A 27,972-nucleotide genomic window follows, 5' to 3' on the forward strand; every position below is an offset into this window, starting at 1 on the left:
CCATCAAATGCAGGAAGGGACATTCCGAAAGTTAGAGATTGAATATAAGATGGTGACCATGGTGATAGCAGTAGATTATAATTTTGGTATAACACATGTTGTGGCAATTCCACTCTTTGATTCCATTTCCTAAGTTCCTAAGTCTTAGATTGGTCATTGATGATGCTCGCCCCTTGATCAAGAACCATTTCAATGCTGGAGGTCTTGAGCAGTATGAAATCCTGCATCTAGGCTTTCACCACAAGGATTATGAGAAAGCTGATTTGTATAAACCCTTGGATCATGAAATAAATATGTGTATCTCCTCCAAGGGCCAATGGCTGGGTATGGAAGTGTCATAGGACCAAGGAAGATTGGCTCCAATGAGTCAACATGCAGGGTGAGCTTAGAAAGAAAGGCATTAAAGTAGGATTTGGGGTCCTAAATCAGAGAGGATTGGAGACTATTGAGTCCAAATATGGTAGAATTAATGATAAAGTAATGGGGAAGGATTTGGTATAATTGGGGAAAGAATAAGGGTCATGCCTACATGACGGTTGAAGTTGCTGGAAATTGCACATCCAACAAAGGCGATTGATGGATTCAAAGAGAATGCGGCAAAATTAGGCTAATTTAGGTTTGGAGGGCTTAGGGGTATAGGTGACAGCTTTGGGAAGGTGGTGGGTACTGTTGCTAGGGATTGTTCATGGTAAATAAACAGGGTAGTATATGCCAACAAAAAGGAGCAATAAGTAGGGTCTAACTTCAAGAGACTCTTCCAATATTTCTCTCTACAGTAAGAGTTGAAGGATCTCTCCTTGATTTGAAGGAACTGTTCCTTTCACACAACCAAAAGAACAAAAAAAAACTCAAATATTTACTATCAACTTCAATTTCCAATGAATTAGTCACATTGCTCCATGGATCTTTACATAGTGTTGGAAGTTCAATTTGCTCTATACTTGGACACTAGAAAACAAATAAACAAAACTCCTAAAGTCTCTAATAAATTATCCAACTCGAAGGCTTCCAATCCAACTAAAATTTGAACATTGAACCTTACTTTAAGGAAACTAAAATTATATCCCAAACCACAACAAGGAACTAATAATAAAAAGAAAGAACCTAATACCGTCAGGGAAACAAAACTCATTGCTGATTTATCCAACACGGTTTTTAGAATGCTATGAAACCCGAAACATTTATTACAGAGAAAATCATAGAAATAGCAGTTGTATATCTCTCAAAGCTCTTGGCTTGAGCTTTGGAGTTTCAACAACCCCAAAACGAAAATCCAAGTGAAATGTTATGCCTTCAGAAAGGGGTCGCCATCATTTTTGCCTGATTGGAGAAAATTAATCATCGAGTTTAGCATGGGTCCCACCTTAAATTCATTCTCTTCAGTAAGTTTTTCATTGCTCTAGACAATTTAGAATGTACAATTGATATCCATACTAACTCTTTCAAGAACAACTCCAGAAAAGTATTAACATATATAAATGAATGAATCAAGGGGAACAAATTCAATTGACTTGGTTTTCAAATATTAATGTGCTCAATTTTGATTAATTACATAGTACATTTGCAAAACAAGAGATTAAAAAAAAAAAATTCACCTTTAGATTCCCTACAAGCAGCCCCAAGTACTCCCACTCATCCTACATCCAACCCCCTCCCTGCTTTTTCAACCAAAGTCAATTTTTTCTTGAATATTACTGTCAATTTTTTAAATCACATAAACTACCCTATTTTTTTGGTTTAAATACCTGTAGTTCCCATCGACAGTCTCCCTCTCTTAGGAACTTAGGAAATGGAATCAAAGAGTGGAACCGCTACAGCCTATGTTAGACCATAATCATAATCTACTGCTATCGCAATGGTCATCATCTTATATTCAATCTCCAACTTTTGGAATGTCCCTTCCCGCTTTTGATGGCTCAAATACGCAACCCTCTAAACCATCATCCTACATGGCCACAATTAGCCCACTAGGGTCACATCTAATGATGACACAAATGTTAGTGTATGGTGCTCAAGCCTTCGCACAAGATAGCTTCCAAATTCTCTCTTTTCTATTCAAGCAAACGTCCACTAGGGTCCATTTGTCGTTAGTCCCTACACTACCTTTTTATGTCTTGTTTGGCACCGTTGCAGCAACAGAAAACAAGGACATACAATAGACTTGGATGCTTTGTAATTGCCCTTTTCTTTAATCATTTCAAAGTAGCCATTGATGGTGTCTTGTTTTGGTCTATTTTTTGGGTAATTCAGTGGGGAAGACAGGCCCCTCCTACCCGATCTTTTAAGTGGATTAGGAGTTAGAATTTTGAACGTTTAAGTGGGGTGGTGTAAGAGGGGAAGACAGGCCCCTACCCATTCTTTTAAGTAGATTAGGAGTTATAATTTTGAATGTGTAAGTGGGGTGGTGTTAATGGTAGGAATGGAAAACATAACATGTTGACTAGGTATGGGGATGCTACCACCACGACCCTAGCCCCTTTCCTAGTTATTTTAGTCTATTGTCAGCATTATACATTGCATTTCTATCCATGTGAAGCTTGCTTAACTTTTGCAATTTTCATGTTTCAATACAAGGACATGTTTAGGTCATGTAGTTTTAGTTTTTAATGTCCTTAATGCAATGGCTGGATTTTCTAGTCTAATTAATTTTGGTTGTTTTGCTACTCAGCAACATTTTGTACATGGTATGGGACATGGAAAGGGAATAAAATATGCAATAGTTGTAGGCAATAGTGTTTGGAAATTCGACCGCTCAGTTGCCTAAAACACCTAGGCAGAACATAGGCAAGGCACCTAGGCGCCTTGCATCTAGGTGTCTGCCTAGGCAGGCAAGACACCGCCTCGACGCAGGCTGCCAAGGTCGGGAAAATGCCCTCAACTACGGTCAAAATAGTAATTAATCCCCTCACCCCTAAAAAGAGGGGAAAAGGGTTTTGGAGAACATTCTAAACCCCCAAAACCAAATCCATGCCATCTAAAGAGAGAAAAACTCCCCAAAAACCTCTATTTTGATATTTATTGAAAGATCTATAAATTTTTTATGTTTTCGATTTCTTCCGAAATCAAAGGCAATGCCTCGTGGTAGTTTTCAAAGCCTCTGGTGGTCAATAGTAAGGAATTTTGGCGATCGAATAGACGAGGTTTTGGTCAACATCGTTTTCATTTTGATTTTATTTAGAGCATTATGCCATTATGATATTTGAATAAGGGTTTTGAGTTTTTTTGCTGTAACGTATTATGTTTCAAATCCTTTGATTTTTATTTTTTTTTAAATGTTTTTCTTGTTATAATATATTTACATGTTTGTCGTTGAAAGATTGATTTTTTGGTGATTAAATGATTATTAACTCGTTTGGACGATGAAATTGGTTCTATATCGATTTTTTTTTATGAATAATTGGTTCTTATTTTATACAATATGTGATGTTTTGATATCCTATTAATTTTGTTTTAATTTTTTGATATTTTTAGATATTTGTAGATATTTTTTAATTTTTTGATATTTAATATTGCATAATATTGGATAACGTGGTTACTCTTTATAAAAACTGGTATATATTGGATCATATATTTTTAGCTCATACCTTTTGTAGCTTTGCGATATCCATCTTGGTTATATCTCTTTTGTCATCTTTGATGGGGATCGCCTTTATCTGATTTTGCAAGGATGATGGCATTGTAATTTGTAGTATTCCACAATTTTCAAACTTGGATTATTAGAATTTGTATGTTTAGTTATACGGTATGAAAAATAATAAAAGACAATAATCTTACCACTACTTAAACTGAAGAAAAGTTTCATTGCTGGATTTTAGTATAATCTTGCTTATTTTTGCCGGATTGTAAAGTTTCTCATCTTTGCATGGTTTTACATTGACGAAGGATGACACATTCGACAATAGGGAGAAATTATATCTCATTTATTACATAGGAACTATCGAATCAAAGTAACACTTATAGGGATAAATCGCTAGCTTGAAACAAGAGTTCACAAACATGCGTGTTACTATATTCCAAGGTGTTTGTCTCATCTTTAATAAATTTAGCTCCACAATAATATTATATAATACGCATGGTACTAAAAGTCTATCATTTTGTATAGGCACATAAATCTCAACAACACAAATAAGCAAGATTTTATTGGAATCTAGCAATAAATTTTTTTGTTTAGTTTAAGCAGTGGTAAGATTATTGTCTTTTATTATTCTTCATACCATACAACTCAACATATAAATTCTTATAATCCAAGATTGAAAATTGTGGAATACTACAAATTACAACGCCGCCATCCTCGCAAAAAAGAAAAGGGGGGATCCCCAAAAAAAACAATAGAAGGGATAATCAAAATGGATATTACTGAGCTACAAAACGTATGAACTAAAAATATATAATCTATTATATACTAATTTCTATAAAGAGTAACAACACGCTATCAAAATTTATATAATTCAAATGCATATTTTCACAAGTCAAAACTAAAATACTCCATGTCGACAAGGTATGGTACAGAGGATGCTTGCAGTGCTTAACAAAAACATCCCAAATTGGTGAAACAGGACGTCATTGCTTAAAGTGCCTATTAGATAATGTCAAAAAAAACTTCATGTAGATATCCATAAACCGATTTTTTTTTTTTAATATATATAATACACAAAAACTCAGATAACACAAAACTTTTATTGGTATAGTCTCAAATATAGTTTAATAGATGACACAACCAAGTTGAAAATAACAATCTTTGATCAAGAAGCAGAACATCTCTTGGGTGCAACAGCAGAACAACTTCACAGCCTTCACCAACAAGAATAAGCCGGCCATGCTAAATATTTTTCAAAATCAAACAACAGTGAAATATGTGGTGACAAACATATCTAATATTCCAGAACAGCCAAAGTCTAAAAGAAGACTGAAGCTGCAAGAAGACATTGACATCTAATTCATTGCATTTTCTTTTATTGGATCCCATTAATGTCATCAACTACTTAATATTTCAGTCATAAAACTGCGATTCAAAATTATTGCATTTTATATTATTTGAACACATTTATATGTTAAGTTGTTAACTACTCAATATTTCATTCATGAAATTGCTATTCCCTTTGGATATTTCTTAAATATTCTACTATTCTCTTATATCTTTTAACAAGTACAAATTATACAAAAATACATGTCTTTATTTTAACATTCCTCTGTTAAAATGAAGAAATGACGCATACATACCTGATCACCCATTGCAAAATCACGTGTTCATTTCACAATAACAAAGTATTCATATGTTACATTTGATTATCTACATGAATGATCATTTAATTCTACGTGCAACACACGTAATCCAACTAGTAACAGTTAGTCTATACTCAAAAACACAGTCTCCTAAGAAATTCAACCATGCACATTTAGGATTCTAGTCACCTGGTGTTTTTTAGAACAGTAGTTTGCTTGCCTACAACTAGTACATATTTTACTTCCTTTCCATGTCCCACACCATGTACAAACTATTGCTGAGCAGCAAAATAACCAAAATTAATTAAACAAGAAAATCAAGTCATTACATTTAGGACATTAAGAACTAAAGCTATATGACGTAGACATGCAACTTCCTTGTATTGAAACATGAAAGATGAAACTTTTGAAACATGAAAACTGCAAAAGTTAGGCAAAGCTTCACATGGATAGAATGCAATGTATAAAGCTGAAAATATACCAAAACAAGACACCATCAATGACTACTATAAAATGATTAAAGAAAGGGCAATTCCAAAACATCCAAGTCTATCTCATGTCCTTGTTTTCTATTGCCGCAATGGTACGAAAAAAGACAAAAAGGTGGTGAAGGGACTGACTCTAGCAAGCAATAATGACAAATAGACGTTTGCCTTACTAGAATAGAGAGAAATTTACAAGCTATCTCATGCGAAGGCTTGAGCACCATACACTTGCATTTATGTCATCATTAGATGTGACCCTAGTGGGCTAAGTGTGGCCATATAAGATGAGTGTTTAGAAGATCGAGTATTTAGGCCATCAAATGCAAGAAGGGACATTCCGAAAGTTGGAGATTGAATATAAGATGGTGACCATGGTAATAACAATAGATTATGATTTTGGTCTAACACATGTGGCAATTCCACTCTTTGATTCCATTTCCCGAGTTCCTAAGTCTTAGATTGGTCATTGTTGATGCTAGCCCCTTGATCAAGAACCATTTCAATGCTGGAGGTTTTGAGAAGTATGGAGTCCTGAATCTAAGCTTTAATGTAACAATCCTAAAATTTCAAAAAAAAAAAAAAAAAGGAGAAAAGATTCTTTTAAATAGGTGATGGTCTGATTTAGTATGATGGTCCTTGGGGACCATCACTATTTTCAAAACTTTTTATTTGGTTTAAACTTTTGCTGCTGCTTTTGTTTGCAGCCTTTGCAGTTGCTGCTTGCAGCTGGCAACATCCTTTAGCGGACGTGGTTTTCGTATGTTAAAAGCAGACGCTTAACGCGACACCTCAGGTATGAGGTAGAGCGTAATAAAATATTATAATAATACGTTATAAGAATTTAAATAGGGGAGGTGAGCACTCCCACCCTAGAAAATTTTGAGATCTCTCTCTCTCTGGTCGAAACACAGTGAACTCCTCTCTCGAGCCGAATTTTTATCGGAAGCTCCCTCTCAAATATTTGTGAGTAAGTGACATCGTCTTTCTGAAAAATAGTCTATTTTTAATAAATAGTGATATTTCCGTCTAGGATCTTTATTTTATCAGTTTTGTGTGTAAGTGACCTCATTGTCTCGAAAAATAATCCATTCTTTTTAAAAATAAAATGAAATAATTATTTCTGTTTATTATCATGAATTTTAGGCGCGATAAATTTTATGCGCACGTGACCTCATTATCTTGAAAAATAATCTTTTTGATAAAAATTGTGATATTTTATCTATGTTAGAAATTTTGAATGCTGTAAATTAGAATATTGTTAAAAATAAATGTGATATTTCTGCTTTTAGTAAAAAATTGTGATATTTCCTTCTACTGTTTTGAATATTTAGACATTGAAAAATTCATGTGCAAATGACTGCCTTATTATTTAAAAATTGACATTTTTGCAATTGAATATAATATTGTTGTGAAATGTTTATTTGTGGATTGATATCCCATAAATTGTGATAATTCTGTATTCTTGAATTTCTGTAAGAGTTTTTCTATACATATTAAATTGGCAATTAATGTAGAATGCCTTTACAAACTGCTACCTTTCTAAATTTGAGCCCAAAATATTTGATTGGTTATTTTTGAAATATTATAGAGAGTGACTGTTATTAATGGTTTAAGTGAAATTCATATTAATGGTTTCAGTGATATGTTGAGTACATGATATTGCTACTTCCAAATGTTTAAAGAGATTTAGAAATAATTTAAGTATGCAAGTGGACTCATCCGGTACGCCGGTGAGGTATAAGTGGACCTATCTGGGACGCCGGTAGGGATTAAGTGGACTCATCCGGTACGCCGATGAGGTATAAGTGGACCTGCAGGGATTAAGTGGACCTATCTGGGACGCCGATACGGATTAAGTGGACCCATCAGGACGCTGATGGGGTATATAGGTGACCTACTTGGGACGCCAGTACGGTATTTTGTGAAATCCTTTGAATTATGTACTGCCGTTAAAAGTGTTATAAGCATTTCAATTACTCGGATTATACTTAATTATGTATTTATTGAAACTGAAACTGTTCATGCATTTCTGTTAATAGATCTCATTTTGGAAAATAATGATATCTTTCAATCATGATTATTTTTAGGATTGTGATGATCACTTACTGAGTAGCCAAACTCATCAAACTATGGTAAACATTTTTCAGGATAACTGCGGATTCATTTTGAGTGCTAGTCAAGATCAACCTTGGAAGATACTGTTGTTGTGCTAGCCTTCTTTATTTACTTTGTAAGACCTCGCCACTGTTAATTTGTCCTATCAACAGATGTATATATGTTTTGTCTGTCACATCTCAAGAATAACAATATTGTAAATTCTTGGGGTGTGACAACTATGGTATCAGAGCAATAGGTTTAAGATCCTTAGGAAATTTAAAAAGAACGTACTTAAAATCACATTTATTGTGTGTACAGACCGGGATAAAGTCAAGATCCAGAATAGCTGAAGCAGATATGGAAGGAATTCACAAAGCCTTGGAAAATATGGTTGCTCTAATGTAACATCAGATGGAAAACAACAATCCACCCAAGCAGTCAGTTACAGGAAATGGTGGGAGTAATATCGAACAATTTAAGAAATTAAACCCACCTTCGTTTAAGGGTGCTGTAAACCCACTGGAAGCCGAGGGATGGATTATGCAATTGGAAAAAAATATTCGAGGTTATGGAATGTCTTGATGATAGGAAGGTGGCCTTGGCAGTTTTTATGTTAGAAGGTGAGGCACAACACTAGTGGCGAATGGCAAAAGGAGTATTGGTCAAAGAAAATAAAACCTTGACTTGGGAAGTATTTCTAGAGGCATTTAATGAAAAGTATTTCCCAGATTTTATTCGAGACCACAAAGAAATGGAATTTCTAGAATTAATCCAAGGAAATAGGACAGTAGCACAGTACGAGGCCAAGTTTACTGAATTGGCCAGGTTTGCACCACATATGATTAACAATGAGGCAAGAAAGGTGAAGAAATTTGAAAGGGGTCTCAGGCCAGCTATTAGAAGCAGAATATCAGTCTTGAAATTAAGAGATTATGCTGAAATAGTGGATCGTGCCCAAATTGTTGAAAAAGATTTTGAAGATTACCAAAAGGCGAAAAATCAGAACAGTCATGTTAGACCTACATCATCTAATCGACAACAGTTTGAAAGGCCAAACAAGAAGCCAAGGCCCTCACCATTTCAAAACCCAATAGAACCATGTAGAAAATGTGGGAAAAAACATGGATCAAGCCCTTGTTATTGGAATACCGGAGCCTCTTTTAAATGTGAAAAATTGGGACACCAGATTAAACAATGTCCTAGCTTACAGACACAACAGCTTCCAAAGCAGGGAGAGAGCTCCAAAGCCTTAGATGAAGGGAAGAGTATTTGCGATTACTGAGCAAGACGCTCAAGCCTCAAAATCAGTGATCGAAGGTACTCTTACTATCTTCCAAAAAGTAGCTCATGTTTTGATTGATCCTGGATCTACTCATTCATTTGTGTCCCAACACTTTGCATGCCACTTAAAAGTAGAACCAGAACAATTAGAGTACATTCTAGAGGTAGCCACACCGATGGGAGATTCAATTAACACCAATATAATGTACAAATCATGTATAATAAAGATAAAAGAAAAGGAACTGTTGGTTGATTTAATACTCCTGAAAATTCAAGATTTTGATGTAATCTTAGGCATGGATTGGCTTTCTGCATACCATGCAAGTATTGATTGTTATAAGAAAATTGTTACCTTTAGTATTCCGAATCAACCCGTATTTTACTTCAATGGTGTCAAAGAAAACTCCCCATCATATTTAATCTCTTGTATTCAAGCTAATCGCCTCCTTCGAAAAGGGTGTCAAGGCTTTCTTGCCTATATCAAAGAAGATAGAAAGGAAGAAATAAATTTGGATACCACTCCGGTTATCCGAGAATTTCCCGACGTTTTTCCTGAAGAATTGCCAGGATTACCGCCGGACAGGGAAATTGAATTCTGCATTGAATTAGTGCCAGGGGTAGCACCAATTTCTAAGGCACCTTACAGAATGGCTCCTGCAGAACTTAAAGAACTGAAACAACAATTGGAAGTATTATTAGATAAAAGTTTTATCAGGCCCAGTGTGTCACCTTGGGGTGCTCCAGTACTGTTTGTTAAAAAGAGAGATGGGACTATGAGATTGTATATTGATTATAGACAGTTGAACCAAATGACAGTGAAAAATAAGCATCCATTACCTAGAATTGATGATTTATTTGATCAATTACAAGGATCACAAGTGTTTTCAAAAATTGATCTTAGATCTGGATACCATCAGCTTAAGATTAAAAGTGAAGATGTACTCAAGACAGCTTTCAGAACAAGGTATGGCCATTATGAATTTTTAGTCATGCCTTTTGGATTAACCAATGCATCAGCTGCATTTACAGATTTGATGAATCGGATCTTTAAGCCCTTTTTGGATAAATTTATTGTGGTATTCATCGATGATATTTTAATTTATTCCAAGAATCAGAAGGAACATGAGCAGCATGTAAGAATGGTATTGCAAATATTAAGAGAGAAGAAATTGTATGCCAAACTTAGTAAATGTGAATTTTGGCTTGAACAAGTGACATTTTTAAGACATGTCATATCAAAAGAAGGTCTATCAATTGATCCTTCAAAGGTTGAAGCCGTTGTTAATTGGAAACAACCAAGTAATGCGACTGAAGTTCGAAGCTTTTTGGGTTTGGCAGGATATTACAGAAAATTTGTAGAAGGATTTTCTCGAATCGCAATCCCATTGACTCGATTGACACAGAAAAATCTCAAATTTGAGTAGACAAGTGAAAGTGATGAGAGTTTTCAAAAACTAAAAGTTCGATTAACTTCAGCACCTATTTTAACTATTCCTGAGGGGAGTGGGGGATTTGTGATTTATAGTGATGCTTCACATAAAGGTTTGGGCTGTGTATTAATGCAATATAGGAAAGTAGTGGCATATGCATCCAGACAGTTGAAAGAATATGAGAAAAAATATCCAATTCATGATTTGGAGCTAACCGCAATAGTATTCGCTTTGAAAATATGGAGGCATTATCTATATGGTGAGCAATTCGTAATATACACGGATCATAAGAGTTTGAAATACCTTTTCTCTCAGAAGGATTTAAATATGCAGCAGATAAGATGGATGGATTTCTTAAAAGATTATGATTGTACAATCCATTATCATTCCGGAAAAGCTAACGTTGTGGCCGACGCTCTAAGTAGAAAATCTACGGGAGTCTTAGCTCATCTAATGATCCAAGAAATGCGATTGTTAGAGGAAATAGTGGATTAGCATCCAACTCCGTCCATTAATGGTGTGGTAAGTATGATTGCCAATATTAAGGCGGAACCCCAATTAATCCAACAGATTCGATTGGCACAAAAGAAAGACCCTCAGCTTATAACAATTATAGAAGAGGTGAAGCAAGAAAAGAGATGAATTCTCTATATGTAGTGAGGATTTGCTAAGATTCAAAGGTCGGGTTTGTGTTCCGAATGATGAGAGTGTAAAGAAAGCTATCTTAGAAGAAGCACATCATTCTCGTTATACAATACATCCCGGAAGTATTAAAATGTATCAGGACCTGAAGAAAACCTTTTGGTGGAATAATATGAAAAAAGAGGTAGCACTATTTGTGTCTAAATGCCTAACTTGCCGGCAAGTAAAAGCTGAACATCAGAGGCCCGCTGGGTTGTTGTAGCCTTTACCGGTGCCAGAATGGAAATGGGAGCACATCTCTATGGATTTTGTCTCTGGCTTACCTAGAACAAATTCAGGACATGATAGCATTTGGGTCATTGTGGACCGGTTAACCAAAGCTGCCCACTTTCTACCGATTCGCACGACGTACACTTTGGATCGACTGGCTCAGCTGTACATTAAGGAAATAGTGCGGTTGCATGGAGTTCCTGTCAGTATTGTATCGGACAGGGATACTCGATTTACTTCTAAATTTTGGGCTAGACTACAGTCAGCCATGGGGACGAGACTCACCTTTAGTACTGCCTTTCACCCCTAAACTGATGGACAATCGAAGAGGACCATCCAAACCTTGGAAGATGTGCTGAGGGCCTGTGTTATTGACCTTACAGAAAGCTGGGATGACCATTTACCCCTGATTGAATTTGTTTATAATAATAGCTTCCAAGCCAGTATTCGGATGGCACCATATGAAGCCCTGTATGGAAGGAAATGCAGGTCAACCATATGTTGGGACGAGGTTGGTGAAAGAAAGCTTTTGGGACCCGAAATTGTCCAGATAACCACAGATAAAATAACATTAATTCGTGAAAGGCTCAAGACAGCTCAGTGTCGACAAAAGAGTTATGCCGATAACCGAAGGAGAGATTTTGAATTTGAGGAAAATGATCGAGTTTTCCTGAAAATCTCACCAATAAAGGGTATTATGAGATTCGGCAAGAAAGGAAAGTTGAGCCCACGTTACATCGGACCATTTGAAATCCTGGAAAGAATCGGAGGTGTCGCTTATAGACTTGCCTTACCACCCGAATTGGCAAATGTCCATAATGTCTTTCATGTATCTTCACTACGAAAATATCAGCCCGACCCGTCCTATATCTTAAAATATGAACCTTTACCGATCAAAAAGGACCTATCCTTCATTGAGCAGCCAACTTTGATACTGGATAGAAGGGTGCAAGTTTTGCGTAACAAGGAGATTCCTTTGGTCCGTGTATTATGGCCGTACCATTCAAGAGAAGAGTCGACTTGGGAACGAGAAGACGAAATCAGAGAAAAATACCCCTATCTTTTTCAGTAATCAAGTACACAAATTTAGAGGACTAAATTTCTTTAAGGGGGGAAGAATGTAAGAATCCTAAAATTTCAAAAAAAAAAAAAAAAAAAAGGAGAAAAGATGCTTTTAAATAGGTGATGGTCTGATTTAGTATGATGGTCCTTGGGGACCATCACTATTTTCAAAACTTTTTACTTGGTTTAAACTTTTGTTGCTGCTTTTGTTTGCAGCCTTTGTAGTTGCTGCTTGCAGCTGGCAACGTCCTTTAACGGACGTGGTTTTCGTATGTTAAAAGCAGACGCTTAACGCGACACCTCAGGTATGAGGTAGAGCGTAATAAAATATTATAATAATACGTTATAAGAAATTAAATAGGGGAGGTGAGCACTCCCACCCTAGAAAATTTTGAGATCTCTCTCTCTCTGGTCGAAACACAGTGAACTCCTCTGTCGAACCGAATTTTTATCGGAAGCTCCCTCTCAAATATTTGTGAGTAAGTGACATCGTCTTTTTGAAAAATAGTGATATTTCCATCTAGGATCTTTATTTTATCAGTTTTGTGTGTAAGTGACCTCATTGTCTCGAAAAATAATCCATTCTTTTTAAAAATAAAATGAAATAATTATTTCTGCTTATTATCATGAATTTTAGGCGCGATAAATTTTATGCGCACGTGACCTCATTATCTTGAAAAATAATCTTTTTGATAAAAATTGTGATATTTTATCTATGTTAGAAATTTTGAATGTTGTAAATTAGAAAAATAAATTTATTTATTTTTCTTGATTATTGTTAGAAATAAATGTGATATTTCTGCTTTTAGTAAAAAATTGTGATATTTCCTTCTACTGTTTTGAACGTTTAGACATTGAAAAATTCATGTGCAAATGACTGCCTTATTATTTAAAAATTGACATTTTTGCAATTGAATATAATATTGTTGTGAAATGTTTATTTGTGGATTGATATCCCATAAATTATGATAATTCCGTATTCTTGAATTTCTGTAAGAGTTTTTCTATACATATTAAATTGGCAATTATGCTAGAATGCCTTTACAAACTGCTACCTTTCTAAATTTGAGCCCAAAATATTTGATTGGTTATTTTTGAAATATTATAGAGAGTGACTGTTATTAATGGTTTAAGTGAAATTCATATTAATGGTTTCAGTGATATGTTGAGTACATGATATTGCTACTTCCAAATGTTTAAAGAGATTTAGAAATAATTTAAGTATGCAAGTGGACTCATCCGGTACGCCGGTGAGGTATAAGTGGACCTATCTGGGACGCCGGTAGGGATTAAGTGGACTCATCCGGTATGCCGGTGAGGTATAAGTGGACCTGCAGGGATTAAGTGGACCTATCTGGGACGCCGATACGGATTTAGTGGACCCATCAGGACGCTGATGGGGTATATAGGTGACCTACTTGGAACGCCAGTACGGTATTTTGTGAAATCCTTTGAATTATGCACTGCCGTTAAAAGTGTTATAAGCATTTCAATTACTCGGATTATACTTAATTATGTATTTATTGAAACTGAAACTGTTGATGCATTTCTGTTAATAGATCTCATTTTGGAAAATATTGATATCTTTCAATCATGATTATTTTTAGGATTGTGATGATCACTTACTCAGTAGCCAAACTCATCAAACTATGGTAAACATTTTTCAGGATAACTGCGGATTCATTTTGAGTGCTAGTCAAGATCAACCTTGGAAGATACTGTTGTTGTGCTAGCTTTCTTTATTTACTTTGTAAGACCTCGCCACTGTAAATTTGTCCTATCAATAGATGTATATATGTTTTGTCTGTCACATCTCAGGAATAACAGTATCGTAAATTCTTGGGGTGTGACATTTAACCATAGGGATTAAGAGAAATCTGACGTGTATCAACCCTTGGATCATGCAACAAATATCTGTATCTCCTTCAAGGGCCAATGGCTGGGCATGGAAATGTTGTAGGACGAAGGATGATTGGCTCCAATGAGTCAACACGCAGGGTGAGCTAAGAAAGAAAGGAATTAAAGTAGGCTTATGGGTCCTAAATCATTGAGGATTGGAGACTATGAGTCCAAATATGGTAGAATTAACAAGGTAATGGGGAAAGATTTGGTATAATTGGGCAAGAATTATGGTTATGCCTACATGACGGTTGAAACTGCTGGAAAATTACACATCCAACAAGGGCGATTGATGAATTCAATGAGAATGAGACAAAATTAGGCTAATTTAAGTTTGGTGGACTTAGGGGTATAGGTGATGGCATTGAAGGTGCAATGTTTAACAATTCGACTGCCCGACCGCCTAGGAGAAAACACTCAATCGCCTAGGCGAAAAAATTTTAAAAACGCTAGGAGTTGTCTAGGCAAGGTCATTATGCGACCTGTCTCTGGGCGTCTGCCTAGGCGGGTAAGGTGCCGCCTAGGCGCTACTATCTGGGTGCCCACCAAGGCAACTCCATGACAGTTTGTGGGCAAGCCGAAATAATTGGTGAGGGTAACAAATGTAATATTTCCCCCCTAAAAAGGGGAAAAGGTTTTGGGCAGTATTCTAAAGCCCCAAAACAAAAATTGTGGCCTTTAGGGTGAGAAAAACCACCCAAGAACCACTCTTTTGTGATTTATTGAAAGATCGATAAAAAAAATTTTATTTTCCCGATTTCTTCTCAAAACAAAGGCAATAGTTGTGGGTCGATTTGGAGCTTCTAGTAGTTGATTTTGAGAACTTTTGGTGACCCAATAGACGAGGTTTGCACCAACATCGATTGATTTTGATATTGTTTAAGTATTATCATATTCAAAAGAGGGTTTTGATTTATTTTCCTACAACATATTATGTTATGAATCATATGCTTTTCCTTCTATATTTTTTTGCTCTTTTACGATATATTTACATGTTTGCAGTTAAAAGATTGATTTATTTTGTAGTTAATTGAATTTTTTCTCATTTAGATGATGAAATTGAGCATATATTGTATTCTTTTATGAATAGTTGATTCCTTTTTTGTGCAATGTGTCATATTTTGATATTTTATTATTTTTATGTTCAATTTATTTGATAAACAATTGATTATGTGATATCTTAATGGGTTAAGTCTCATGTGAAAGTGAAACTAAGGTCTTATATATTCAGTTAATCACTTAAGTCTTACTGTAAAATAATAGTTAATGACTTAATTCTTTGATCTTATGTATTTAACAGGTTTGTTGATTAGGTAATTGATTCGAATTCACATTGATTGATACTCAATCAATTATTATTCATTGAGGATAATGACTTATAGTGCATCAAGCAAGCCAACTGATCCAGGTTGTAAGTATGGAACTCGTCCAAACCCTCTTGACAATAATAGGATCGAGTACAAGTTTTGCAAAAAATGTTATAATGCTGGCATCAACAAATTGAAGAAGCATTTAGCCAGCATTAAGGGGGATATGGCGTCATGCACTCTAGTGCCTGCTGAGGTCAGGAGAGATGCTAGAGAACTTGGAAGGGGTGAAAGCCAAGAAACAAGAGGTGAGAATAACACAAGATGAGCTTGTAAGGGCAGTAGATATTCTTGGAGTTCGAAGAGAAGAAGAAGACATGTATACTAAGGTTGGTTCTTATAGTAGGCCAAGAACAAGAAGGCCAATGGTTGCTTTCTTCACCCACCCTGATCCTAAGGGACTACCACGAGAAAGCAGTCAAACCAGCTCAGAGACCCATTTCAAGAAGGAAGATAGAGAAAGGGGTCATCCAATATGTGGGGAGGAAGAACTTCCGAGCAGGCATTTCTTTTAATGCCACTAACTTGAGTAGCTTCAAGGCTATGTTCGAAGCAGTGCGCCAGTTTGGGCCAAGGGTTGAGGGCTCCAAGTGCTTATGAGCTTAAAGGGTTAATAATCAAGAAAGACGTCGAGCTAACGAATAACTATTTGAAGACCCACACTGATGCGTGGGGTGTATATGGTTGCATAGTAATAAACGAAGGTTGGAGTGATAAGAGGCATAGAAGCATCATGAATTTGATGGTGAATTGTTCATTAAGCACAATGTTCAAGAGATCTATTGATGCTTCAGATAAGTCCCATGATGCAGAGTTCATTTTTAAGTTGGTTGACCAATGTATAGAAGAGATTGGGGGGAGGGTAAAGTGGTTCAAGTTGTGACCGATATGTATTAAACTAATCTGGCGCCCACCAAGTTATAGATGGAGAAGAGGTGCGTATTTTTTGGTTCCCTTGTGAAACACACTGCATAGACCTCATGGTTGAGGCCATGGGTAAGAGGAAGACATTCATGACAACCATCGAAAAGGTAAAGAAAGTCACAGTATATTTATACAGTCACACTTAGGTTTACATTTTAGTACTATACTAGTTTTTTTAGAAACACTTATTTTGAGTATTTTTAATGCATTGATTTATTGAGGATTTGAGGGTAATTTACTTAACTTGGGGATTTCTATTTTGGTCAGGTCCTAGCCATGATGAGAAAGTTTACGGAGAACAGAGACTTGGTGAGACCTGTGGTGACTAGATCTGCCACCTCGTAGTTGTCCTTGCAATCTTTATTTCGGTAGAAGGAAAAATTACGGACCATGTTTGTGTCTGGGGATTGGACCAAGTCCAAGCGGTCCAAGAAAGCTGATGGAAGAGTAGTTATGGACATTATCATGGACACAAGATTGTGGAACAAGGTCCAGTATGCCTAGTTAGTCTTTCACCTTTTAGTAAAGGTTCTCAAGATGGATGATGCTGAGAAGAAACCTGCTGTGGGGCATATCTATAAAGCCATGGAGGATGCAAAGCAAGAAATCAAGAGATCTGAGGGATGAAAAGCGGTATGAGGAGTTTTTGAAGATTATTGAAGACAAATGGAACTACCAACTTGAGAGGCCCCTACACTTAGCAGGATACTACCTTAACCCTGCTCACTTTTATACTGATGTTGATGTACATAGCCGGCTTGAGTTCATGGATGCTTTCAACCACTGCAATGTAAAGCTCAACCTTGATCATGAAATGCAAGATAAGGCAATGGTGAGTTAGATTTGTATAGGCTTGCTACTGGATCTCTAGGTAAGGAGGTGGCAATCAGGCAAAGGTCCAAGATCCCTCATGGTAACATTAGAACTTCTTCAATTTTCTTTTATAATTTGAATATTTAATTTCAATTAACCAAGTGGCCAAATACCTTATTTACTAAATTACTACATAGTCTAGATTCACAATTTTACATTTACATGAAATAGGTGCATGGAAGATGGGCCAAGGTGGAAAGCACCCCTCTTTGAGGCAGATGGCCATGAAAATACTAAATCTGACTTGCAGCTCTTCTGGATGAGAGCACAACTTCATCACCTTTGAAACTGTAATATTAATTTTTAAGTTAATGTCATAAGTTAATGTCATACATGCTTAGTAGTAGACTAGTTAGTACTTAGTAAGTAACTAAGTGAGTTTTTTTTATATTAGGTGCGTACAAAGAAGAGGAACAGACTAGAGCAAAAACGACAGAACGACCTAGTCTTTGTTCAGTGTAATCAGAAGTTGCAAGAGCGCCATCAAAGGGAGGCTATTGAAGGTTTTGATATTGATGACATGCGAGTGGCTGGTCGATGCCAATGATGATGAGGTATTCCCTGGAGAGGGCTTGACCTCAGGCTGTTGGGACATCAATGTCCCCTGCACGTACCACTCGGGCTAAAACTCAAAGCCAAAGGAAGAGGAAGGGGAAGGAGAAGGCCCAACAAGGGAAGGGCGAAGAAGAGGAAGAGGGTGATGACATCAAGAGAGGATGAAGAAGAGGAAGAAGTAGATTCAGAGGAGACGACGGATGACGCTCAATATGTTGAGGAGGGCGATGACTCTGATTATGATGACATGGATATATCATCATCAGATGCTCCTCATGATCCAATTGAACACATGCATGGTGATGTTGCTCATGCCATAGACTTGTTTGGTTGACAACATGATGTATTTGCTTTTTTATTTTGCCTTGTTGACTTTGTGTATCATTTCTAGTCTAGACTTCTAGTTTCCTACAACGACATTTGAGATTTCAAGCATTTTAATGTCTTACAAGTTACAATCTCTTTGAGACATGTATCTGTAAATCTGCTATGCGATTGTACTATTACATTTTAGTTTATTTCACGAGTTTGTCCCTAAGGCTTAAAACCATGCCCTAATAACTCCCCTATTCCTTTTTTTTCTTTTTTTAGGGAGGGGGGGGGGGGGGGGAGAGGATTTAATTTTGGTGAGGGCACCCTATCTCTAGGCGGCCGAATCCGCATTTTTAAACATTGGGAAGGTGGTGGGCTTTGTTGATAGGGCTTGTTCATAAACAGTTTAGTATATGCCAACAAAAGAGAGTAATAAGTAGGGTCTGAGTTGAGGGACCTCTCCTTGATCCTCTCACACCGCCAAAAGAAAGAAAACTTAAAATTTTACTACCAACTCCAATTTCCAATGAATTCGTCATAATGCTACAGATATTTTTTTTGAGAAATATTATACATAGACATTATGAATTCATCATAATGCTACATAGATATTTACCTAGTGTTTGAAGTTCAATTTTCTCTATACTTGGACACTAAAAAGCAAAGAAACCAAACTCCTAAAGTCTCTAATAAATTAAAGAAAGAACCTAATACCCTAAGGGAAACAAAACTCATGGCTGATTTATCCAACAGGGTTTTTAGAATGAAAGGAAACCTGAAACATCTATTACGGGGACAATCATAGAAATAGCAATTGTGTATCTCCCAGAGATCTTGGCTCGAGCTTTAGAGTTTCAACAACCCCAAACGAACATCCAAGTGAAAAGTTATGCCTCCAGAATGGGGTCGCCATCATTTTCCCCGGATTGGAGAAAACTAATCATCACGTTTAGAAATGAGTATGGATCCCACCTCAAATTCATTGTCCTTTCAGTCAGTTTTTCATTGCTCTAGGCAATTTAGAATATACAGTTGATATGCATACTAACTCTTTGAAGAACACCTCAAGAAAAGGATCATCATATATTAGTGAATGAATCAAGAGGAACAAATTCAATTGACTCGGCTCTCAAATATTAATGTGATTAATTTACAGGGTATACCTCTTGAAAAACGAGGGGTCAAAAAAAAAATCAACATTAGATTCCCTACAAGCAGCCCCAAGTACTCCCACTTATCCTACATCCAACCCCATCCCTGCTTTTTCAACCAAAGCCAATTTTTTCTTTTCTTAAAAACTACTATCAAATTTTAATCACATAAGCTACCCTATTTTTTTTGTTCAAATACTGCAGTTCCCAACAACAACTACCTTCGCCATATGAAATATGAATAAAATAAAAATAAATAAATAAATGAAGAAATTAGGACTTGGGTTACTAGGTTAGGTAGTTCGACCATGCAATTCCTTTGTTTCGGTATTTCCCGAATATGAGTGTATGACTTGTTATATTTGGTCCTTCCCTGACCTGGTCCCACACCTATAGCGTTTGTGATCAGCCTCCCCATCTGTGTATCAATTATTTTTTCGCCAAGGGGCTCATTACGTCCCGTATGTCCCCCTTATTCTGGACATGCTATGGTGCCCCCGGGTGGGTAGAAGCGGGTTGAGTCTGTATCAACACAGAGCAACTGCAGCGTCCGGATCAGCTTCTCGACGAAATGCACGTAGTGGTACGAAATGCACGTAGTGGTTATTATAGCAGTTCCTTCTAAACCTACAAAGCGTCGGAAAGCACCTGCTTCGAAAATACCGAGCAAAGGCAAAAAGACTATAAGTAGATAGATCAGATCGAGTATGGAGACAATCAAAAATCTGACAATGACAAAGCAGCTTGTGTCAACTAAACGAAAGGAATGGCCAACCTGCCATATGGTATTATAAGGCAAGGCGCCCCTTCTCCATGACTTGCTACTCTCCCTCTCTCTCTCTCTCTCTCTCTCTCTCTCTCTCACACACACACACACACTCCTCTTTTCTCTTCCAAACCTACACTTCATGCCCACCACACCTCACCCTAGTGGCTGAATTCACTGCGAAGAAAGAGTGAGAAGCAATAGCTGATGGGTCAAGCCATCCTCCTTCACTCTTCTTAATTCTCTCTCTCTTCCTCACCCAACATCATCAGGTCACTGCAAATTCTCCCAAATTAATCATCATTAGCATGGGAATGTTTGGTAAATCTTTCATCCCTTCTTTCTTGTTCTTCCTTGTTCCATTTCAGCTTTTCCATTTTCTTTTTTTTTTCTTTGTCATTTGTTCTTAATTTACAAAGTCGCATCTTTTCCGATTTGTTTTGGTGTAGTAGTGAAGGTTTTCCTGAGACTTTCCAAGACCATGCTTTTTGTTTTCTTTAACCTAATATCATGCATTTCGTAATTTTGAATTTACTTCATGGACATGTTTTTGAAGCTCGGCTTCAACTATCTTTTCTATTCTTTTTGGGTGTAGAACAAGCCATTGCTTACAAATTTTCTACTTTTTCCCTTAAAATATTTTGCTTTTGATTCATTGGCACCGTCTTTTTGCAGGTATAATGGCTGAAAGGATACTGTCTGAAAATGGTTTGGTAGATTAGTTGATATTGGAAGGGGTAGGGGGAGGACGCATAAGCAAATATTTATAGGAAAAACCATCGGGCTAAATGGGTTGAGGGCTTAGGCGGTATCACATAAGTCTGATTCGGAAAATCACCAACAATTGCAACTTTTCAACTTCTTTACTGACCATTCCAACCTATCTGGAAATTTCTATGATACTGGGTTCAGTGAACTCTGAATCCAGAAACCTTCAAAGGCCATTTTCTTTTTTTGTTTGATTATCAGGGAAAGAATGCCCCATCAATTGTACCCACATTTTAAATAGGTTCATTCCTTGACATTGCAAAGAGATGCAGAGAGAGAGAGATTTGGTTTGTGCGTTTAAAGATAGAGAATTCAGGCCTTGTAAATTGCGTCAACCCCATAGAGAGAGAAGGGGAAGAAAAGAGAAGTGGGAGGGGAGATGGAGAGAGAGAGGCAGGTCTAGAGAGTGTGTGAGAGAGAGAGAAAGAGAGTAACCGAGAGCAAGAGCAATAAAAGAGAAACCCTTTTTTGTGGTTGGGGACTTGGGGAAGTTTAGAAAACATATGTTCAAGGTTTCCTCTATACCCCCTAGCCCAAGGCAGGTAGAGAACTTTGGAAAGCATCTGTTTCAGCCATTATGTGGGTTTTGTGGATTGAAATGAACCACAGAATTTTCAGAGGAGAGAGATCTTCGGTTACGGCATTGGCTGACAAAGTTGGGAACTTAGTGGCATTTTGGGCCACAAACCATAGATTGTTCAAGAATTGCCCCTATACTGGTTTCTATAGGAATTGGGACAACTTACTTCAGGTAGCCAGCCCTAGGATCTCGCGAGCATCTCTTTGGAAACCACCCGAGCCAGGCTCCATGAAGCTGAGTTTTGACAGGTGCCCCCTTGGCAACCCGAGACACTCCGGAGTAGGAGGTCTCTTTCGTTCCACCATTGGTCAGATCTTGCAAGCTTATTCTTGCCCCATAGGCTTTGCGGATTCAACTCTAGCTGAAGCCAGTGCCCTTTTAGAAGACCTCTGTACATTTCAAACCCATGGGCGCCCACCCTGGTGGTGGAAGGAGACTCCAAAAACGTCATCTTGTGGACATCAAAACTCTCCTCTTGGTTGTGGCGCCTAGACGACATATTCGATGAGATTGTTGTTGGGTTTATGACGCCATTAAAGGCCTTATGAGAGCTTGTATAAACATTTTATATAGTGAAACATAAACTCAGTGGGAGTGTGGTCCTCTTGTGGACCATACTAAGCAAATGATGTTTGCTGATACCAAACTGAGCTTGACGTGCTAGACCAGTCGGTTGAAAAATACCATGTTACCTAAGCATAAAGATTAAACCGATAAGGGGTATAATGGGTCATTCCTTGATGAGGTCAGAGTATGCCCGGATGAGTGAGTCAAGGGACTGTGTGACCCTTGTGTGTGATGGTGGCCCTCAGAGACAAAAGCCAAAGCCTCATCTGTCTACCATCTCACGACATGCACATATGATAGTTGTATCGGGAAAGCGAACCACTTTTCAGGGTGAAGCATGTGGATGTGCGAGAGATTACCCCTGTGCAACATAGAGCTATGGTTGCATCAGGTCTAGGTGACCTTGGTTCTTTTCTAAGGGAGAACTTGAAATCCAAAGACTAAGATTACGTCACCTTGCCCATTGACTGACTTTGATGGCCCAATCATGAGCCCTTGTGATAGACTGTTGATCATGGGAACCGCTGGGTCAGTTTGAGAAAGCAAGAGTGGATCGTGGTCCACAATATAAAGTGGAGTGCTCTAGTGTTTTGATTATTCCCAAACCATATGGATCCAGTTCCCATCAAAAGTATTTAACTATGTTTGTTTTAATGTTATTTGATTTTTTGAATTATTATTTGAATTTTTTTTAATCTATGAGTATTTTAATTATAAATTTAGATTTATGAAACAAAGATATTGATTTTACATTGTTTTAATTATTAAAATGAAAATTATAAATTTTTAAAAATCATAAAATTAATTTTAAAATATATTTTGGTTGCATGGGGCCCATTGGTGCACGTGGACCCACCATGGCAATTTGGTGGGACCCATAGAAGTCCACCATAGGGTGGCACACCCCACCTCATACACCTTCCTTTTGTGAGATTAAGCCATATAGTTTGAGACTTAAGAAACAATGTGTTTTGGTAATTTGATTTTATGGAGCTATTGAAATCAAAATAAGGTATGAAGAGGCTTGGGTATGACAATAGAAGGCACAATATTATTATTGATATTTTCATATTTAAATTAATTGTTGGGAAATTGGTTTAAGAAATGGAGGATAAAGGTTCTAACACCTACAATATGATCGATATGGTTAATTTATGGACAAGAGGGCTCACATCTCTCACCCCACATGTTACCCAAGATCAATGGTGCAAATTCAATCTCACATCTAATCTCTCTTGCATAGAATTTAGAGGGGCACGCCCCAAGTACATAAGCTCCCTCTCTCTCATATGATAAAGAAGGGGCACGCCCCACATAGACGATGTTCTCTCTCTCCCATCTCCTATCTCTCATGGCCTAAGGGCCAAGGATTTAGTATTGAGAAGTTATCTCTCTCCTATATGTCATTAAGGGAGATTAAGATTTAAGCCTCGTAAAGAGATCTTGATCCATTTGAAGTTTAGCCTATATGCTCTCCCATCTTGGAGATTGAGGTTGACCATTGATCCCGCGTCATTAGAGGTGGTGACTCAGTGTGGGGTATATTAAGCCCGATTGAGGTAATCCCCGACACTCACTTTCTTGTTTCTTGCCATATTTATTTATTATGTATTATATTATTCTCAAGCATATTGTTATGGTTTTCTTTGAATAATAAAATAGAGGTTTTAGTGGCATCAAATTTTAAATCCTAGATTTATTTTTTTTATTTCTTTTCAAGTCAATTTATTGTAACGGACTACTTGTGAGTGTTCTAAGCCGGAAAATAAAAGGAAAAATAGAGGAAAAAGAAGAAAAAATAATAATATATACACCGGCTAGATCACATAAGTCCAACTTTCATTGGACCCCAAGTTTATAAAGAAATAAAGAAAAAAAAATCTAGGATTTAAAACTAGATGCCATTAAAACCTCCTTTTTATTAATCAAAGGAAACCACAACAATATTCCTGGGAATAATAAAAGACATAAGAAATAAATATAGCAAGAAACAAAAAAAGTGAGTGTCAGAGATTACTTCAACTAGGCTTAATACACCCCACATCAAGTCAATCAATGGTGCGAGATCAATGGTCAACCTCAATCTACAAGATGGGAAAGCATATAGGTCAAACCTCCAATGGAACAAGAACATTGTACAAGGCTCAAATTTGAATATATAGTTAGCCCTTAATAACCTAGATAAGAGAGATAGCTTCTCAATACTAAACCCTAAACTCTTAGGCCATGAGAGATAGGAGATGAGAAAGAACGAGAACATCTTCTATGTGGGGCATGCCCCTTCTTTATCATATGAGAGAGAGAGAGAGAGAGCCTATTTACTTGGGACATGCCCCTATGGGATGAGAGAGAGCCTCTATGCTTGGGGCGTGCCCCTCTAAATTCTATGCGAGAGAGAAGAGAGAGATTAGATGTGTAGAGAATGGGTAGAGGGCACCCCATTATATAGTACTTCATTGATATTTGGTTTTCCGGTTTGATATTAGGGGCGAGAGATGTGAGCCCTCCATTCCATAGATTGGCCATCAAGATCATATGGAAGGTGCTAGAACCTTTATCCTCCATTTCTTAAACCAATTTCCCATCAATTAATTTAACTATGAAAATATCAATAATATTTTTATACCTTCTATTCCCATGCACAAGCCTCTTCATACCTTATTTTGATTTCAAAAGCTCCATAAAATCAAACTTACCAAAACACATTGTTACTTAAGCCTCAAGCCATATGGCTTAGATCTCACAAAAGGAAAGTGCATGAGGTGAGGCGTGCCACCCGATGGTGGACTTCCATGGGCCCCATATTTTAAAATTAATTTTATCATTTTCAAAAATTTATAATTTTCATTTGAATAATTAAAACAATGTAAAATCAATATCTCTGTTTTATAAATCCAAATTTCATAAATAGATATTCAAAAATATTCAAATAATAATTCTAAAAATCAAATAACACTAAAACAAACATAATTAAATACTTTTGATGGGAATTGGATCCATATAGTCTAAAAATAATCAAAACAGTAGAGCACTCCACCCTCACCCTTCTCGATATGGCTATCATATGTGCATGCCGATTGATGGTACGTGGATGAGGCTTTGGCCCCCGTTTCTGAGGTTCACCATCACACAGAAGGGTCATACAGTCCCTCAACTCATTCATCCGGGCATACTCAGACATCATCAAGGGATGACCAATTAAAACCCTTATCAGTTTAATCCCTATACCTAGATAACATGGGTTTTTCCCAACCAACTGGCCTAGCACGTCTTGCTCAATCCGGTATCAGCAAATATTATTTGCTTAGTATTGGCCAGAAGAGGACCACACTCCCAATTGAGTTTATGTTTCACTATATAAAATGCTTATGCAAGCTCTCATAAGGGCCTTTAATGGCCACATAAACCCAACAATAGCCCACTTGACTCAAGATATCTCAATCTCTTGGTGCCATACTTTTTGGGAAGCTACCTCTGATGCAAAACAGCTTGCTCATGAGGGAGCAAATTCTAACACCCTGGTGGGCTCTTAGATTTTTGCAGTGCTACCATCCATCAATTTCGAGTTGTAATTTCGTTTGTTTCCTTTTGTACCCTTTGCGTTTGTATAGGGTGCCCTCTATGAGGTACCCCATTTTGTGTACATATATTATTACTCAGTAATACAATTATAGTAAACATTTCTCAAAAAAAAAAACAATACATTCCAGCCCAAGTTTCCATTAGCATGGAAGTCAAAATCCCACAAATTACTTGCTCTATACCAAATTAACAAATGGACCAGGGGAGCTTGGTTCCTCAACAAGTGCAACATGTGATGGGCTTATAGAGAAAGAATTTGGAACGGGATTGGAAGTCCCAATTCGAAAAAGATAAGAGGACTATGAATTCTAAATTGGGTAGGATTAAAGCAAAGGCAATGGCAAAAGGTTTGGTGTGATTGGGGTAATAATTTGGGTTAGGAATAGAGGATACTGTAGCGGTTGAAGCTGCTCAACAATTGCGGGTACAGCAAGGATTTTTTATAGATTTGAAAGGAATGAGGTGAGACTAAGGCTAGTTTTTGTTTAGAGGGTTGAAGGTGGTGAGCCATGTTATTGGGGACTGGAAATGATCAATGTACAAAAATTCAACCGCCCCAGCTGCCTAAACTGCCTAGGTGTACTTAGGTGCCCGCCTAGGTGGCCTGAAAGCCAGGCGCTTAGGTGCTGCCTCAAAAATTTGAGGCTGAGGGTGAAAAATGCCCCTCGGCCAATGGGTATTTTCGACATTTTCTCCCCTATAAAGGGGGGTAAAGGGTTTTAGGGGACATTCTTGCCCCTCAAAACCTTTCTAGTGAGGTTTAGGGAGAGAAAAATCCTCTAAAAAACAAGATTTGAAGATTTATCAAGAGATCATTTTTTTTTTATCCTCCTCGAATGCTTACAAAATCGAAGGATATTCATCCTAAATCTTTTTAAGGCATATAGTAGTCGTACAAGAGGAGATTTGGGAAACAATCTTTTTTTTGGGTAAAATGTATTATGATGTTATTATTTGCTTTTTGAATTTTATTTTCTATTTTTTATGATACGTATTTGATATATTATCAACTATTTGGATTATTCTCCCATTTTGATTTTTAATTTGGGAAAGTAATTCAGTGGGAAAAGTACATTGGTCTCAATTTGTTTTTTAATGCATGAGTTTACTTGTATGATTCATAACTTTTATCACCATAATTTTCATTCACGTGTTAGTTTAATAATTGTCTTATTAAATAATTGCATGAGTAATAAGTTTTTTCGATTTTATGCGTCAAATCATTGCAATTTTGATGTTTAGGTTTTACCTAGATTTTCTTTTGCCTTGATCACGCTAGCTTTACTTCTTCCTTGGATTGTTAAAAACACAAGATATTCAAGGGTCAACGTAATAATTCTTTGTACTTCATTTCCTATTTGTAATTTTTTAGATGATTATTTTTTAATATTCTTTGGATGACTGATATACTTTTAATGTTGCTTTTAAGTTTTAACTATTTTATTTACAGTTTAAAGTCGTGTATGTTTATGTTTGATTTGTACTTTTGACTTCTGAACAATACATTATATACCAAAATATATATAATTTTATTTATTAAACAAAAATATGGAATTCTATATACAATAAACCCGGCGGGTGGTGCTCCAACAATCTGCAAGGATCTTCCCCTCCCCCCCTATGCAGGCCGCCGGCGGCATCCACCTTCTTGAACATTGGAAATGATCAATTGGATCAAAGATAAATAAAATGACGAATTTGCTACTTAGAAATCTTGGATGGAGATGCCTGCCACATGAGAGGGATATAAGAAGGCTAAAACTTGTCAAAGAGACTCAATTTCCAAAAAAAAAAAAACTTGTCAAGGAGACTCGCCTAATCTTGAGCAGAAATTATTAAATCACTCCCTCCACAAAAAAAGATAAGCAATTCTACTTGAGGTCAAGGAATTCCCCCATAGATGGTCTCCAAACACCAAAAGAAATAACTCGACATTTATTACCATTCTCAATTTAAAATGAATTGGCCATAGGCCTACACAGGTCATCACCATCATCATAGCCTTTTTCCCAACTATTTGGGGTCGGCTACACGAATCCTGGTTCGTCATTCTACTTTATCAATGGCCATACCCTTGTTGAGGTCAAAAGTCCCTATATCTTTTCTCACTACTTCCAACCATGTCCTCTTAGGCCTAT

General features: G+C 36.9%; 1 protein-coding gene across 3 annotated transcripts in view; it reads right to left on the reverse strand.

Annotated features, from left to right (window-relative positions):
- LOC18429161 (zinc finger (MYND type) family protein / programmed cell death 2 C-terminal domain-containing protein) overlaps positions 1-27,972 on the reverse strand; it is a 53,365-nt gene that overhangs the window by 12,626 nt on the left and 12,767 nt on the right. Inside the window, exon 6 of one of the 3 annotated variants that reach the window (XM_088861156.1) lies at positions 15,488-20,219. The exons of the other annotated variants lie outside the window; for them this stretch is intronic. Coding sequence (XP_088717282.1) covers positions 20,044-20,219 — 176 coding nt within the window. The 3' untranslated portion in view covers positions 15,488-20,043. Of the gene's footprint in view, positions 1-15,487; positions 20,220-27,972 lie in introns of those variants that run through there. 3 annotated transcript variants of the gene reach the window in all.

The sequence above is a fragment of the Amborella trichopoda genome, chromosome 3 (genome assembly GCF_054954075.1).
Source record: "Amborella trichopoda isolate Santa Cruz 75 chromosome 3, AtrichopodaSantaCruz75HAP2 v2.0, whole genome shotgun sequence".
NCBI lineage: Eukaryota > Viridiplantae > Streptophyta > Magnoliopsida > Amborellales > Amborellaceae > Amborella > Amborella trichopoda.